Source organism: Ceratotherium simum, chromosome 7 (assembly GCF_057802395.1).
Source record: "Ceratotherium simum simum isolate JZ-2026a chromosome 7, ASM5780239v1, whole genome shotgun sequence".
Lineage (NCBI taxonomy): Eukaryota > Metazoa > Chordata > Mammalia > Perissodactyla > Rhinocerotidae > Ceratotherium > Ceratotherium simum.
This window is the reverse complement of record NC_141906.1, coordinates 10956902-10974258: the sequence shown is the minus strand read 5'-3', so window position 1 is coordinate 10974258 and position 17357 is coordinate 10956902. Positions and strand designations below refer to the sequence as shown.

At 45.2% G+C, this 17357-nt stretch overlaps 1 protein-coding gene across 4 annotated transcripts in view; it reads left to right on the top strand.

Annotated features, from left to right (window-relative positions):
- NAV2 (neuron navigator 2) overlaps window positions 1–17357 on the top strand; it is a 697375-nt gene that overhangs the window by 488006 nt on the left and 192012 nt on the right. For all 4 annotated transcript variants that reach the window (XM_087433096.1, XM_087433094.1, XM_087433097.1 and 1 more), the window contains exon 6: window positions 5429–5595. In XM_087433096.1, the coding sequence (XP_087289222.1) occupies window positions 5429–5595 (167 nt within the window). The remainder of the gene's footprint in view (window positions 1–5428; window positions 5596–17357) is intronic.

Genomic DNA, 17357 nt, shown 5'->3' with positions numbered 1-17357 from the left:
GCGGAAGGCAGAGAAGCATAGTAGCTGAGAGTATAGCTTTACAGTCAAACCTACGAAAAACCTGTCTTGAGCACTTACTGTGTTACCCAGGCAAGTGATTTCATCTCCATGAGCCTGTGTTTCCTTACTAGTAAAATGGGGTAGTTCTGCCTCAGTCACAGTGTTATGTAGGTTAAATAAAGTCACTTCCAAGCCTTTAATGCCTGGCATGTAATCAGTGCACCATAATAGCAGATATGGCCATGCTGGTGTTTTGGATTGATCTGGGGCTAAAAGGTAACAAGCCACTTGTCCCAGAGTTGATCTCTGTGCGACCATCTTTTAGAGAGGAATCAGTGGCCCTCTCTGCCCAGCTGTGGAAAAGCAGATGCCTTGGAGATGAGAGATTTAGCATTTAATCATCTTGTCTGGCAAAAAGCATCTCTGATTGTGACCCCCCCGCCCGCCGAGGTCCTAAGCATGTGCACACAAGCTGACATCCTTCCTGGGAGGGCCATCTTCTCCTGGCCTTTGAAGTGGTTTTGGGGGGAAGCACGGCTTTCTTCCCATCAGCACGTACCGCGTGTGGAGCTGGGATGCACTCGCGGGTTATGTGCCAGGAACGGCAGCTTTACTGCCTTGCCTGCTCAGCTCTGCACATGTGGAGAAATTGACCGTGGCTCCAATAGCAGCAGGATTTTTCTTCCCCTCTTTATTACACCAGTTTCCTTCAACTTTATTTTTAAAAAAAGCAATGTGTGTATATTTCAAAGGACCCATCTGTGTCCTCTGTCATTCTGTAAGTGTATTTGGACATGGAATGATCATGAGAAGTGGAGTTTCTCTTGCTAAGGAGCTTTTGGAACCTTCTGGTGCTATAAATGACGCGGGTATAAATGACGCGGGGTTGACTTGCCCTGCTCCCCTCTCTCTGCTTTTCTTCGGTGAGGCAGGCACCACGGGCAGCGTCTGTTGTGGTACTTGCAGCTGTTCCATGTGAGCAAGACCCAGCTCTTCAGCAAAGAGGGAATCTAACGTAAAGACAGCTGCTGCTTCCAGACTGGGGCTTGACGAAAGTTCGCGTGATACACATGATGTTAACAATAATGAACTTCACACTGTTAGCCAGTGGCCTAGGGTCTGTGTCACTAAACTAGAAGGCACTCTGCTTATCAACTCGAGCTCTGCCCTCAGCCTCCCTAATTAATGTCTCGTTACTGGAGGGCAGGACCAAGTCTAAGATTCATCCTGTGACACACAAGGTCCTCCTCCCGTGGCCCATGCCTGCTTCTCCAGCCTCATTTCCTGCCACTCTGTCCCCCAAGGCCCAGCACACACCAGCTTCTTTCCTCTGGATGACACCTCTGCTCCCTACCTTCTTGTCTGCTACTCACGTCCCCATTCCACATGCCACGTCTTGCTCTGGGGTCACGTTTATTTGGAACTTTCCCTGACCATCCCACCAACCTCCGAGGTCATCATTTCCCTTCCTTGAATGACTTCTGACCTTTGCTTTTTTTTTTTTTTTTTTTATTTTTGTGGGGAAGATCAGCCCTGAGCTAACATCCATGCCAATCCTCCTCTTTTTGCTGAGGAAGACCGGCTCTGAGCTAACATCTGTTGCCAATCCTCCTCCTTTTTTTCCCTTTTGCTCCCCAAGACCCCAGTAGTTACTTGTATGTCATAGTTGCACACCCTTCTAGTTGCGGTATGTGGGACGCAGCCTCAGCATGGCCGGACAAGTGGTGCGTCGGTGCATGCCTGGGGTTCAGGAGCGGAGCATGCGCACTTAACTGCTAAGCCGCAGGGCCGGCTCCTGCATATTCTTTTATCAATATGTGTATAGTTTAGATGTCAGCTGGGGTCAATCAGCCCCTTAAGATCTTGATAAGATTGAACTAGGACCCTGTGTTAGTCTATTTGGGCTGCCATAATAAAATATCACAGACTAGGTGGCTTATAAGCAACAGAAACTTGTTGCTCAGTTCTGGATGCTGGAAGTCCAAGATCGGGGTGCCAGCATGGTCGGGTTCTGGTGAAGGTCCTCTTCCAGGTTGCGTACTGCCAACTTCTCACTGTGTACTCACATGGTGGGAGGGGTGAGCTAGCTCTATGGATCCCCTTATAGGGCATTAATCTCATTCATGAAGGCTCTGCCTAATGACCTAATCACCTCCCAAAGGCCCCACCTCCTAAATCATACCATCACATTGGGCATTAGGATTTCAACATATGAATTTGGAGTGAGGGGGGACACACAAACACAAACATGAAAATTCCCTTCTTCAGTTTGTAGAAAGTCCAGTGCCCTCCCCACGATTGCTCAGGTGTCTTAGATTCTCATGGTCACTTTTGGCTTTGAAATCCTGTACTTACAGTTCAGTCTGAATTAATTCAGTTTGTGGATTGGCTCACTATCCCCAGGGATGTTTTGGTTCCCTCAAGGGTGGATCCAACCTAAGCCTTTTTCCTTACTTCTCACACATCACACATTCATTCATGGTCTTTGTAGGTGACGTAGACTTCGCTGAAAATTTCAGAAGGATGGAAGAGGCTTGCTTTAGAGCAAGCAACTGTCCAGCCCCATTCACAGCAGAACTCAAATTTTAAAGCATGGTGTTGACATAGGTTCTCTCTGAAACGTGGAAGAAGTTACTTGGTCTCCATCCAGTTTTCCCATTGGTCAAGTTAAGGGAGCTGTCCTGACGAGGGTGTAATGGCAATGGTGGTAGAGGGTGACATGAGTTGGCTTGAGCTCTGTGGTGGCTTTTGATGGCTAGGTATATGCCAACCATCATTGATTTGCCATGTCATCTGCCCTCAAGGCCTTCGAGAACTCCTTCTCCATGTCTCAGAAAATTTGGCACAACCCTGCAGCCCATTTGAAGGATATGCCTTTCCCATCAAAGGCGCACCTCTAGGTCCTGACTCAATGAAGAGAACCTGACGATGACTACCCATGTGAAACCCAGAGCTGCCTTAGTTAACCCAAGACCAGGAGTGCTTCACTCTGCGGAGGGGGCCCACAGAGGCACCCCAAGTGTAAGGTCACAGATACTTGGATGAAGCAGTTTCTCTTCTGGAATGTTCCTGAGGGGGTTGACAAGTCCCGTCTGCGGAATCCTGTCTTGCCTCTTTGAAAATGTTGATTTCAGACTCTTGTATGTTGATTTTTGTCTAGCTCTCTTCTGATACTCCAACCCAGCTCCATCTGTTTCCTTCCTTATTTGTCTGATTCTCTTTTGTACCATAATACAAATAATAATAATAATGCCCAATTCCTTTATGCGTCTATGCTCGGCAGAGAGGATAGGAAGAGGAACCAACAGGCATTGAGTACTTGCAACAGGCCAGACCTTAAGTCCCATTTCAAATTTACAACTATCCCATTGGGTACTTTATTATTATTTTAAAGTTACAGATAGAGGAGATGAATCTGAGATTATAAGACTGGTGCAATGTCACGTGTATGGAAAAAGCCTGTATTCTATCCATTGTCCCACACTGCCTCAGAGAGGACCAGACTGCCTACCTAATTCAAGGTTGTGCCCATCCCATGTAATACTTTGATTTCTTGCCTCTCTAAAGGCCTGTGCTGTCCTGAAAAATCTGTGGTCCAGGCCCAGATCAGGGCAGTGGGGCCTTTCTAGCAACTCTGTAAAGAATTCATCTTTTCCCTCCTCATTGCTTTTTGCTTCCCTGCTCTTTGCAAATTCCCTATTGAAGTAGAATACTGTGACCTGTGTTACCCTGCACCACTTAGTACTGTTGCCATGACATCATCTTGGAACAAGTCCGTAATCCTTTTCCAGGCCTATCCGTGGGCATAAAGGCTCCTGCAGAGTCCAGTCCAAAGGAGCCCCAGGTCTGCACCTGCAGCAGCTCTGCCATTGGCTGTGGGTACTCAGATAACCCTGCCTTGGAGGGCTTGCAGGATGCTGTTTGTGTTGGAAGCAGAACCAAGAGGAGCCAAGATCCCATTGCTGGACCTCCTTGATCGGTTGTGCTGGCCACGTCTGGTACACGGGCACTGGCACTGCTGGCTTTGCACCCCACTCTGTGCCTGTCTTCATGGGGGTGAATATCTTCTCCAAACAAGCTGGGATAAATTAACAGAGGGGGGCAAATCCTCGCAGAGCAGTGGGAAGTGATGCCTTCCCTCTGCCACTGGGTGGGGGAAGAGCTCACTCGCTTTCTTCTCTCCCAGCTCCCAGTCAGGGCATCGGGCCAGCTTCTCCCTAACTGTATAAGTTTTACAATCCTCTCACACCAGCTCATGTTCTCTGTTTACTCTACAACCATCTTTCTTGCTCGGCCAACAAGAAAAAGCTTAAAGTGATTGCCTGCTTACATCTAAAATGCTTCCAGACTACAGACTTCTTTGGAGCTTACAGATTTGCGTGGAAAGAGAAGGCTGAAAGGTTTATGAGTTGAAAATGCAGGCTTATCACTAGATCTGATGCTAGTCGGCTGAGGTTCCAGTGGCTTTTAAACGCAGCTAAGTGGGTTTTAGCGGAAAGATATAACTAAATATTTCATCATTTATTCATCTTTCAACTTTAATGATTGGAAACAGCCTGCTTAGTCCCTGAACCGAAATTCTGATTTGGGGAATCTTACCCTTAACTCTTTGGGGAATGGGCCATAATGTCTTTAGATATATTACAAAGAAGTCTGCTTTTATTTCCCAAACTACCCAAAGTGAGGTGTTTTATTTAAAGGGAAAGTGTGTGCATGTTTTTAGGCTAACAGATTCCTGCTGGTTTTACAGAAAGAATGTATGATTTTATTCATCTACTGTGCGGAGAAGCTGGGCTGCAGCCTCAGAGTAACGCCTACAGGGACAGGTTGTCAGGTATCGAAGGAAAGTGGATGTCTGAACAAGTGTTTCCATCCAGGCAATAAGTTTTCACTACAGATGTGTTGGGTTCTAAGTGGTAGTACTTCCCTTTCTGACCATTACAAATTATGTCTTTTTCTTGATATTTACATCCCTGGGTTATGGCAAAAACCATTTTTGATACCTACCGAAACAGATGCATATACAAGGTAGACAGTTTAGAATCTTAACAGGCCTTTGTGTTCCACGCTTGATAGAATTAGAGACGACACGGTTTGGCCCTATTGAAAAAGTAAAATTGCTCATCCAAGAGAAAAAGGAAGATGAGCTTTGTATTGTTAATCAGCAAACATATTCATATATTTTTCCTTCAAAATTTCTCTCTTTGCTCAAAGGGAAACTGCTCGGGCTTTGCTCTTGGACTTTACTGGGGTCATTACTAGCCTAGATGTTTGTGGTGGTTCCACGAAATCCTTTGACTGGCAAGCCTCCACAGACCCAACGTCTTGAATGGTTTCTTTTACCTCCTGCATGGTCGTAGTTCCTTCTTCTGAGACGCTGCTCTTCTCCTGAGACTGAATCCATTCCTCTGTTGCTTTTGCATTTTAGACTTCCAGGTCCTACCGCAAGGGTATCCGCTGCAGGCAGCGAGGCCAAAACACGCGGAGGGCCAACCCCCGCTAACAACCGACGCAGTCAGAGCTTTAACAACTATGACAAGTCCAAACTAGTCACCTCCCCGCCCCTACCGCCACCGCCAAGCAGCCACGAGAAAGGTGAGTCACCTTCTTGAAGGTCCTTTTTGGCATCTTCCTTTATAGCAGATCCAGTTCCTTTGGGTGAGTGTCGTCAGGGGTGGGGGTGGGTTGCAAATAGAGTGGTGGGAATGGGTCACAAGGACATACTTGGCTGGTAGGAACTTTGTTACTAGAGGCATTAATAAAGTGGGAGAAATACTGTTATAGTTGTCAGCAGAAACAACTGTATTTGGGTGGAGCTGGCTACAGATAGAAACAATACAGTATTTGCAATTTGAAAATAAATTTTCATAGAGCATGCTCTATATGGTAGGTGGTTTTCCAGAAATGCAAGCTTCTCAGGGCATGCATTTTGTGAGCTGATAAGGTTTTTGCCCATCAGAAGTGATGTGAGGAGAGTTAGGAACGAGAGGGTTTTCACCCTTTGAAAAAGTCAGAAATGTGGGTTGGCTAAATGAATGTCTTGGCTACATATAAGGAGTAGGCAACATTGCTCTTGGTGTTCTGATAATGTAACTTTTACCAAAAAAGGATATGATTTTTTACTATGCATGGTTCTGAGCTTTTAGGGTGGGGAAAGAAGGTGAGTAACCCTGTGGGGGCTCTTGCTCAGAAGATAGTGAAACAAACCTTTGCTTGCTTCAGTCTGTGTTTCATGAGACATTGGAGAAACAGGCAGCTTAGAAAATTCTTCCATAAGAGGCAGAGCCCTCCTTCATTCTCCCAGGCAAAGAGGTCTGGACCTCTTGTGGGGACATACCCAGGTCTCTTGGAAGCATTTCCTACCTGGTAGTGTGGAAGCTTCCTACAACTTGTCCTGGATGTGCCCCTCTGCTCCCCTGAGACCCAGGAGAGCTGCTGACTGCCCCCTAATTTGCTCCAGGAGCCTGGGTGGCCCTCCCACTGTGAACGAGATCAGAACCCCCCGTCCCCAACCCCTCCAGCCCGAGTGACTTGGTTCTATAGAACTGGGCTTCCCCCCACCCCTACTCCCACCTAGAATACTGGAGAAATTATGAAGGAAATTTATGTAGGGCTGACATACATATGGCAGAAGGTTTCCCAGACAAAGTATTGGGAACTCTGCAACTAGCACTGAAGCTATAACCAGGATGTCTCAACCAGTCAAGACTGTGACCCAGCCCTTGGACTCTGCCTCAAGGAAGCCATTTTTCTTCTTCTCTTTCCCTCCTCCCTCCCTCTCCCTTCCTTTGCTTTTCTTCACCATACCCAAGTGTGTTCTTTTTTAAAGTGTGTTCTCTTTAAAAGTGTTTAAATTACAAAAATAACACATGCTTGTAAAATGGTACAAGTATATATCAAATAAAAGTTCTCCTTTACGTGCTCCCTGAAGGATACCAACATAAACCCTCCTATGCATATCCTTCCAGAACTTTCACAATACATTTATATATATATATAATATATGGAAAGGTTTTTGCTTTTTTAATAAATAAAACGAGCTAAATTTTATTGAGTACTTACCATGTGCCTTATTGAATTCCCCCAAACAAGCTGTGTTGTTTTCCTCATATTACGAAGGATGAAACTAAGGCAGAGAGAGGTTAAGTACTGGCCGAGGTCAGACCAGAGATGGTGAGAGGCGGAGGTGGAACTGGACCCAAGCTCTTTGGTTCCAGAACCACAATTAATACCATGCTTTTCCTGAAAGTGGAAAAGAAATGCTCAGTGCCTTGCCCGTTGATGGCTAGAGATGTGCAGGTTGAACAAAAGGGGGCAGTTAGGGGAAGCCTGTGCCGGGCCCTGTCTTGGGCCAGCCCGCCCTTGTCCTATGAAGGATGGATATGAGACCAAAGTCCAAAAGATGGAGAAAATAAAGAAGTTCTTCGTGGATGGAACAGATGTGGGAGGATACAGGGTTGGCCGTGTCTCAGCGCCTACCACAGAGGCAGGGCCACTTAGGAGCCCAGCCAGGAGCTGGCCACCTGTGCTGGGACAGCCATCAACCTGCCTCTGTCCCGGGCAGGGGTTACCATGTGTGCGCTGAGCAGCCGGAGAGCCAGAAGGCCTCTTAAAGGACTGGCTGTGAATTCCAGTAGAGGCATTACTCAAGGGAAAGACTTTGGTGTCGAAAGAAAGAGAAGCCATACTTATTTATGAATCGTGTGTTATTTGGCAGGGACTTTGATTTTCTCTGTCTTACTTGATCTTCACAAATTCTGTGAGGTAAATATTATTAACCCAATTTTACAGATAAAGGAAATGAGGCTGATTGAGATTTAGTACATTGCCCTCCCTGGTAATTGAGCGCTGGAATTCATAACCAGGCTTGGCTCCCGGATTTGAACTCTGGCTCTATCCTATCCCCTGGGAAGTCCCCTGGGAAGCTATGGTGCTCATGAAATCCTGTAAGGATTTGGAATGATAAAAATAACTGATGGTGGTTCCAGGTGCATGGGAGGTGCGTTTAGCATCCCTCTGCTATCCTGGGGAGCTGGGCAAAGCAGGCTTTGGGTGTTTTTTATACTAAAACTTTTTCACCATCCTAAAGGAAAGGGGCTGTGCGATTTTACCTTCAGAGACTTTCATCTCCTCCTCCTTTCTTCAGGGTCCCTGTGTTCTCCTTTGAATCTGACCCTGTTCGCAGCTTATAAGGTAGCCGGCTTGCATGCAAACCATAGTCTGTGGTGAGAGAACAGAAATAACCACCTGGCCCTGTATAAGACATAACAGGCACTTGGGTGCATAAGATACCGTCCTTCACCCGAGAAGTCTTGGAGAGAGATGCTCGTGAGCAGATAAATTGCAGTTCAGTATGACTGATGCTGTAGTTGAGGTCTGGACCGCTTTCAGATGAGGTCACGTCCACGATATACATAATCTCCTTACCTGTCCTTCCTCGAAGGTTCCCTGATGAAGATGTGTTCTGGCATTTCACTCCCAGGTGAACCAATTCATGGGTTTTTATATGTGACCAGTTGACCTAGGAATTGATCTAATCACGTCAGTCGGTTAAATGAGAAATTCATTATTCTGTCGGTAAATGACAAAAATGTTTCAACATTAAGTCCCAATTTTTAAAAAAGACTAAGAGGAGGGCCGGCCCCGTGGCTTAGTGGTTGGGTGCACGCGCTCCACTGCTGGCGGCCCGGGTTTGGATCCCGGGCGCACACTGATGCACCGCTTGTCCGGCCATGCTGAGGCCGCGTGCCACATACAGCAACTAGAAGGATGTGCAGCTATGCCATACAACTATCTACTGGGGCTTTGGGGGGAAAATAAATAAATTAATTAATTAAAAAAAAAAAAGACTAAGGAGGAATAAAAGGAAGTTGCAATAGGCAACTTTTCAAACCCCAAGAGCACTTGATACTTTGTGGGGAAATACTAAAGAATTCCTCTTAAAATCATGTCCAAAGAAGGCAGTCCTCTTTTGCCATCGTCACTGAATTTAGTTCTGATTATACTGAACAGTCAACTGAGATGTAAAACAGAAGAAAAATAATAGATGATACTTTATAGCTAGAAAAAACCTGGGGACTCACAAAATTCATTAGCCTTTTCCATAAGGTGACCAAGTCCACAGTTGATATCTGAAAACCGGAAGTATTCCTGTACAGCAACATGACCGATTAGTTTTCCTAAAGACCCAGAGCTCAGATTTTGCCTGTGAGGTCTGGAGGAATGTCTGGAGATCCTTGTGTTTAGGAAAACCTGCTAGTTGTTGGTTGTGTCGTTGTCGCTATCACAGTTAGATCCGCCTCTGCATTCATCCTCTCACTCCCGCAGGCAATGGTCAAGGACAGCCTTGCCTGGCCTGTGGATGGGTGAGCAGGTTCCACTTCGAAATGTCTGTCGAGGGATGGCCGGGCCCACAGCAGCTCCTCACTTCCTCTCTTGGCTCCAAGTGGCTTTAGGGCTGCAGACCAGAATGACAGATTTTCAGGGGAGAGGAAATAGCTATCTTTTTCAACTTTTGTGACATTATCAGTTTTCTCTTCCTTCCTTCCCCTCACTTACATCCTCTGAATGGGTTGACACTGCCAGAAACCCAATACACTTCTTAAGTATTTGGTCCATCATATGAATCTGAAACCTTTAGTATTCCTAGACTGAATTCTGTGCAAATGGAAGATGTTCTCTTCTGAATAATATGGTTTTCTTCATTTTATAGAAAGCATATCTTCATTATAAAAATCATGTAAACAATATTCAAACAATACAAATTTATTGAGAGAAGAACCTTTGCGTAATCCCCCTCCCAGAAATAGCCACTGTTGACCACTTAGTTTATATTCTTCTGCATTTTCCTCATGCATGTACTACCACATTTTGATAGATAAGTTTTTTCTAATGTTTGTTATTTGCCAGGCCTTATTCTAAATGCTTTATAAGTAATAAGTTGTTTAATTCTTACAGGAGCTATATAAATATACATACACACTCTGTCACACACACACGTATATAACTTTTAAAATCTTATAAATAAAATCAACAAATCACGGACAGCCTTTTTATAAGTCATTCTCTCTTCGTAATAGTTACATAGTACTCCACTGTATGAATTTAACTTAATATTTTTAACCATTTTCACTTAGGTTGTTTCTAATTTTTTGATAATGTAAATAGTACTGAGGTTAATATCCTTGTATGTCTTTTTTGCGTGTATACAACCATTTCAGTGGAAGTGCTGCGTTAAAGAGTATGCACATTTTGTAGTAGTTTTAACATTTAACATTTGTAGTTGTTTAACATGTTGTTTTAACATACATTTTAACACTGGAAGATTTTGCTTCCAAAAGGTTATACCTGTTTAAGTTACCACCAACAATGTATGAGGGCTAGTTTCCCTGCACACTTGACACCACTTTTATTTTCATTCTCTTAGGCAAAAAATACCCTGTCTTTGAAACGAGGTAGATTATTTGAAGAAGCTAAAATAATGAGATCATTTGCTAAAAGCTGGCCTTTTTTTACTTGACACTTTGCCGTGAGTTACAACCGGTGACCTTGGCCTAGTACAAAAGCACTTGGGTTTGAGGTCAAGCTCTCTACTGGCTAATGTGACCTCACTCAAGACACTTACCTTCTCCAGGCCTCGGTTTCTCCTTCTGTAAAGTGAGTCTGAGGTCATCTATCACTAAGCCACTGTGAGTATGAGTGAATTCTTCAGTTCTCACTGGCCATTTGGCCTTGTGTAATGTGATCCCCATTAGCACTTTCTGGTGCGTTCCTTCCACTGATCTTCGTTCTCTGGGTCACTTTCTTCCTCTTTGGTTGCTCCTGCCTGTCTTGGGTAGAAGAGAAGAGCCAGGCGTGGCTGGAGACACAGTTTTACCGCCTTCAGCACTGCATCACGTCTGAGTAAGGTTGGGGCCACTGATTTAGAATCTCTATACACTTGTCACTGCATGGTTGGTGAAGCAAGTTATTTATCTGAGTTAGTGATGGGGGATGTGGCTGTGAAGAAGTTGCCCATGTGCTGCCGTGAGCCAGGATTCTGACATAAAATTACAGTTTAGACTAGATGGAATTAATTCAGTGGTCCAAGTCACACAGCAAAGAATATGGCTGGGCCGCCTCTGTTTCACGTTGTTTCTTTCATTTGTTAATTGTGTCACCATTGATGTCCAGCATTGGGCTGGTTGTAGTGACAGAGAGGACTGGGACACAAATGTGGCTTCCAGGGGCTCACGGCCTCAGGGGAGGGTCGGTGCTCACATGTCGTGTAATAGAGACATGCTCAGACTTGAGGAAGAAGGTGAACTCAGCCAGAAGGCTCGCGGGGACTTCAGAGAAGTGATATCATTTGTGATGACTTCCATCCCTGATGTTTGCTGGGAGGAAAGGAAGGGAAGGCTGGGAAGGAACGAGTCATCCAGCTCTCCTGGTCCGGGTGTTCATCTGAGAGGACCTCTGCTGGGGTCACTGTCTTAACAAACTCATGGCCTGTGGAGGGGAAACGTCTGCAATATCATTTCAGTGGTGGGTCGGGCCTCGCCTGGTCATCAGGAGACCCTGCCATTCCGGAGCTGGTGTCCCGGCCAGGGAGAGCTTGGGTGCCCGTCGGTGCTCACGGCTGATAGTCGTCTCTCTTTGCGAATCAGCTGTGAAGTCACCATGACCCTCCAGCCAGAAGCCATAATTGTCTGAGGGCTTTGAAGCCAGCTTAGCGGTTAGAACCAGGGGGTGCTGTTGAATTTAAAGAAGTCTCTGGGGATGGTCTGGAAATAGAACTCAGTGAACTGTTAGACCAGCCATGGAGGCGAGGCAGGCAGGACGAATTAGAAGCTACCAAACTTAGGGACCTCATGTAGCACTGGAGGGGGAAAAAAACAATGGCATGTGTTTGAGAAGTTGTACCAGTCTCTTAGGCCAGAATATGGTTATCTCAAGAGGAGAGGTTTGGGGCACTGCAGGTAGAGAGAAAATGTTTACCGTGAAAGCAGACTACGGAGTTTGAGTTCAGCCCTGCCCTGTCGCGGGAGTGCGGCTCTGGGCAAGTGCAGTGCTCACTAAGGCATCTGCTCAGAAGACCATCACAGGCCACACATGGCACATTCTACTCAGAATGGTCTCGGCAGGCATCGCAGGTTGCTGGCAGGGCTGTGCAGGTGTTTCTCTTCCGTAGGAGTGGTCCTCGAAGCAGTGTATACAGCAGTCCACACAGCCATCCAGGTGCTCTCGCTGCCCCCTCCCACCTCAGATGGAGGCTCAGGTGTGCGGGTACAAGACTTGCATGGGGCAGGTGCAGAAGTCACTCTAGCTTAAAAACCACGTGCCCCACGGGAGCCAGTATCTCTTGCGGCAGCTCTGTATGCATAACTTCTAGGGTTCCCACAAAGATTAGGCCAAATTAGTAGGGTCATAACACTCAGAGAAGACCAAAATGGTGTCCTCCAGGAGGTATTTAGACTTCATTTATAGCTCTTCCTAGTCCAGATGTGGTTTAACTATCAAGGGTCATTTTTACCATGAGCAGTGTTGCTTAGTAACATAGCTGACATTCTATCTTTATCAAGTTTCCAGGGGAACAGAGTTACAAGGTTAACCCAAGGTCAAATTCTCATGCAGAAGAGGAAAAGATTTTGTTAATCCTTTTCCAACAGCAAGTCACCTCGCCTCTCAGAGATTCAGTTTATTTATCTGTGAAGTGGCAACAGGCTGCTCCAGACCCAGTGAAGGGAGAAAGTGAGATGTGAAGCATTCTTTCTAATTTCTTACATAGCCCAATTCAGATTTTCTGTCCTGTTCGCTTCTAATGGTTGTAGATATTTCTGTGAAGAGTATGATTTATTATCACTTCTTGATCTGGAGTTTATTGACATCATGAGTTTCATTTGCATGGCATGTAAAAATTGATAAGTTGTGATCTTTTGAAATACTGGGTAGTCAGTTGCTTTGCTGTCTGGTAATGGCGCCCTTTCCCAAGTGGGCAGGCGGAGGTTATGGCTCCTGCAGTAAAGGCAGGTTTCATTGTTCTAGTTTGCATTTCACACCATAGTTTTCTTTTTATTCTAAACGAATTATTGACATTGTCTAATTGAACAGATGAAAGGTCCCAAAACGCATGGCACCTGTTTCCAAAATGATGCCTGAACAGCAACATTTTTCCACTCCGACATAGTGTATGCACATTGCCCAGATGTGATCATAGAGGGAACTGGTCCAACATATGAGCTCTCTGTTAAATCTGAAGCACACAGCTCAAGTCCCATGATCTGGTGAGATGGTAAATTCAAGACTCTGGACTGTTGTTTCTCAAGGTAGGACTAATGGACCATCTATACCAGCGTTCTTTGAGGTAATTGCTGAAAACACAAATCCTGAGGCTTTACAAAGCTAGTTCTTCTAATTCAGGTTTCTGAGTGAGAGCCCGGAAGTCTGCATTTTACGCCCTCGTCCTTCTTAGGGCACTGAAGTGTGAGACCCCCTCTCCTAGGAGGACTTCTTGGTCACCTTTGAAAGGGAATGCTGCCTGCTAATTGCCCTTTAACTCGCAGCAACTCAGCAACTACTTTATGGGGAATGGAGATAATGTGGTAAGACACCCAGACTAATGCCTGGCATATAGCAGGAGCTCAAGTGGGAGCCATTCAAATTTGCATATACATTTTGTTGTACACATATTTAAATGTATTCTCAGAGCCAGCAATGTATATAGACCAACCGAACTCATGTAGGTCTTTGTATCTTCTTTTGGTTTTGTGCTATTGCCTCACTAATCATTAGTGAAGTTCTTATTTTAATTTTTTTTTTTTAAATTATTCAAGGCTACCTTGTTTCCACTGAGCTAAGAGAAAATAAGGAAGAGAATTTTGATCCCGTCCTTAGGCTGGAAGTATAAAAAAGAGGATTGTCCCTCTGGGGTCTAGATGTGGTAGCAGAGGGAATACAATGCCAGAAGGTGCTCCAAGGGGGAGAGTCAGCTCACGCTTTCCCTTGTTGGAGAGTCATCTCTGGCTCTTTCTCTACGTGGCACTTGAAGAGCTTGGTGTTAATTGATGAGTGTAAGAGTGCTGTCCTGTTCAGAGGAAGGTAAGCACCGGTAAAGCTGTGAGAGGGGAGCCTGAGTGATGCTCCTTCCTTCCCAGGCCCCATCCTTGCTTTTGTCTTTAACCTCCAGCGTTAAACCAAAGTCAAACACGAAGGGGAAAGAAATGGTGTCTGGTGAAGTCTCTCCGGCCACTTTTGGGAGCCATTTTCTTGATCTACTGTGTAATTCAAAAGACTGTTCAGAGGAGGAGATGCATCAATCCCTCTAATGCGTGACGCTAATCACCTTTAATGCTAAAGCCATCCTTTTTCTCGGAGAAGAATAAGAAGGATATGACCGTGTTTGCTTTTCTCTAAATATGGGTGTGTCTCAAAGCCAATGTGTGAGCTTATGGTTTTGCTATGTATCTTTTCTCTAAAATACAATAAACCTGGCTTTTTGTAACAGAAAGAATGAGTAGAGAAAGAGAGAAAATAAATCATTTAGGAAGGTGAAATGTCTATTTGGTTAGTCTTGTGTCAGGAATAGAAAATGACTAGTTGATGTTCATCTGATCTTCAGGTGATAAATCTCAGCGTTTCTTTTGCTTCCATCTCTGTGTAGAAAGCATCACATACACATGAATTCAATTTAATTTCAAGGCTCAATGATATTTACATTTCTGGGTGCTTGCATTGTCATTTTTATCCAGGTGTCACCTGCAGTCAGGGCTTAGTTTTGTCATTTATTTAAACATTCTTTTTTAAAAAATATTTTTCTTCTCCAAGGTAGGTATTTGTCGGTGTTCATTAGCATGAGAAGATAAGTAGGTTTGGGGATAAATGAAATTAACTTGTCTGTGAGCACATATGGCCCCTATTCACGGTGCAGGGTACAAGAACAGAACACTGGCCAGAACAAGGGAGGGCTTCTGAACAGTGGAACTTGACAGTTCGTGTGGCTGTAAAAACTCGATGAGGATTTCCTGTAACTCGTGCATGGCTGCCTCTCTGTGCTGAGGACGTGGCATCCTCAGGCTTAAATGGACCTAACAGATAAAATGCCTCTTTCTCAGCTTCAGCTTCCCTGCCTGATTCTGTCGGTGTGTGCATTTCCTTAGGACACCAACATGTAACCATGTGCCCAGGAACCGTCTTCCCCTGATGAGGACGTCAAATGAGGGGTCACACTGAGAATATTCGTCTCCAAGATAACGGTCACAACACGTCTCCGTCGTGATGTGTGGGCCATCTACAGGTGTCATGCCGTGTGGATAAACGGTCATGCAGAGTGGTTTGTGCCAGGGCATGGTGGGCACAGTTCACATCCTTAGTGTCTGAGGAGCTCCTGCTGTGATGCCTTGGTGGCAGCCATGCCGATTCACGTGATTGGCAAGGCTCCTCAAACTTTGTGGAATTCCACAGATATTAGCTGCTGATAGAAATCAGTGGCCTGGCCTACTTCCCATAAAAGCAGTTAAAGAAGGCCTCTCAACACCTAATGCTCCCTTTGCCTTTTTCAAAATGGGAGAATCACAGCATTTTTATGAAATGTGAAAAGGGTTGGGAATCAATGACCTATAATAACTCACCTCGAGTAAAGCAAAGTTAAAAAAAAAAAAAAAAAAAGTCCTGTGGCAGGACAGTGAGTCTCTGCTGCCCCCTACTGCCCAGGCTTTGTATTGTGTCTCCAGGTGGAGCCTTGGTTTCCAGCCTAGCATTCTCAGGGCACTCTGGGAGGATAATGACTTCAGACTGTCTAAATGTCTTCTTCCAGACAGGGCCTGCCCACATTTTTTTCCTCAATTAGGGAGAATGCATGTGGACTGAAGAAACCCACACTGTGGACATGATCAGGTTCCTGTGGCATGGAGAGGAACTGACAGCAGGTCTTCACAAAGCAGTCCACCCCTCCCTCCAGTGGGCCGCCAGCTGGTGGACTCAAGAATCAGGTTTAGCCTAAGGATAAGGATCTTCGAAGGCACTAGTTGATTTTTGCTACAAGAACAGTTATGCTAGATTTGGCTTTGTTTTAAGAGGCAGATAATTCCAACCAGACCGCACAGTGTGGGGTAAATGAATCTGTCCCTTCATGTGCTTTCGTGTACCGGGAACACAATCTTTCATCTATTCGGCATGTTATTGGGTGCCTTTTCTGTCTCAGGCGTCATGCTAGTCACTAAATACTCAAAGGTGAAAAACTGATAATGATTCCCGCCCTCATGGAATTTACAGTCTGGTGGCAGAGAGAGAAATTAAACAAAATACAAATAATCTCATTACATTCTGTGATGACTGCTCTTAAGGAGAAGAGTCAGTGCTGTGAGGGAGGACAGAGGAGGGAGGAACCTGATCTGTGAGTTCGGCAGAGCCTCCCCTCATCTGGGTGAGACCCAGAAGACGAAGTCTACAGAGTCTGCTTTGCTCAGAATACCCTTCTTCCACCCAACAGTGAGAAACTAAGGATGTTTTAGGAAACAGTCTTGTGGAGAGAGACCAATTTCCTTTTAGAAATGAAGGTCTGTATCTTGGGCCAGCCTTTTTTCTCTCTCTGGCCACAGGGAGTAGAACTAAAAAATTACAAGGAGGCAAACTTTGACTCCATTTAAAAAAGAACTTTTTCACATTTATCTTCTCCCAGTTGAACAGGTTGTCTTGGGAGCAGGGAGTCCCTTGACCCCAGAGGAACAGAAACAGGCTAGACCACCAGTCACAAGGTTACTAGAGGTGAGGTTTCTTATATTAGCAGGTGGGATGGAATAGATGCTCTCTAAGGTTTCTCACAAATGTGGGATTTGATGATCCCAGGTGTGATTTTAGTAGGTCCTGGAAAGGCCTGGTAAAGATACGTGTCTCCCACAGTTGATTGGAGCTCCCAAGCCCCCCGCCACCGCCCCCCTTCGGATTGGTTCCTCTGAAGGTATTCATTCATTCCAGGAATACACTTCATTCTTGATGGTGCTGCTTACACTCCAGGGGTCATTTCTGTACTGAACAAAAGTTGGATTTCATGCAAGGAATGGCCTGTGTACAGTCTGTGATGACTTCTTTCCCTCCATTAACTTACTTGGGGAAGATGTCTCCCTTAACTTGAGATAAATTGTCTTGAACTTGCCAAGCTCATGCTCTGAGGCCATCAAAGAGGCCAAAGGCAAAGATCCCTGCCACATAGAAGTCACGGCTACTGAGTGAGAAGTTATTCGTGGCTGGTCTCAACCATTTAACCCTTGGATTCATTTCCTTGTCTTCTTTTGAGAAGAGCCAGATATAACTATCCTCAGGCAGAATTATTTTTTAAAATCTATTTCACATGTGTGCTGTAGCGGGCAGCATTCATTGGGGAA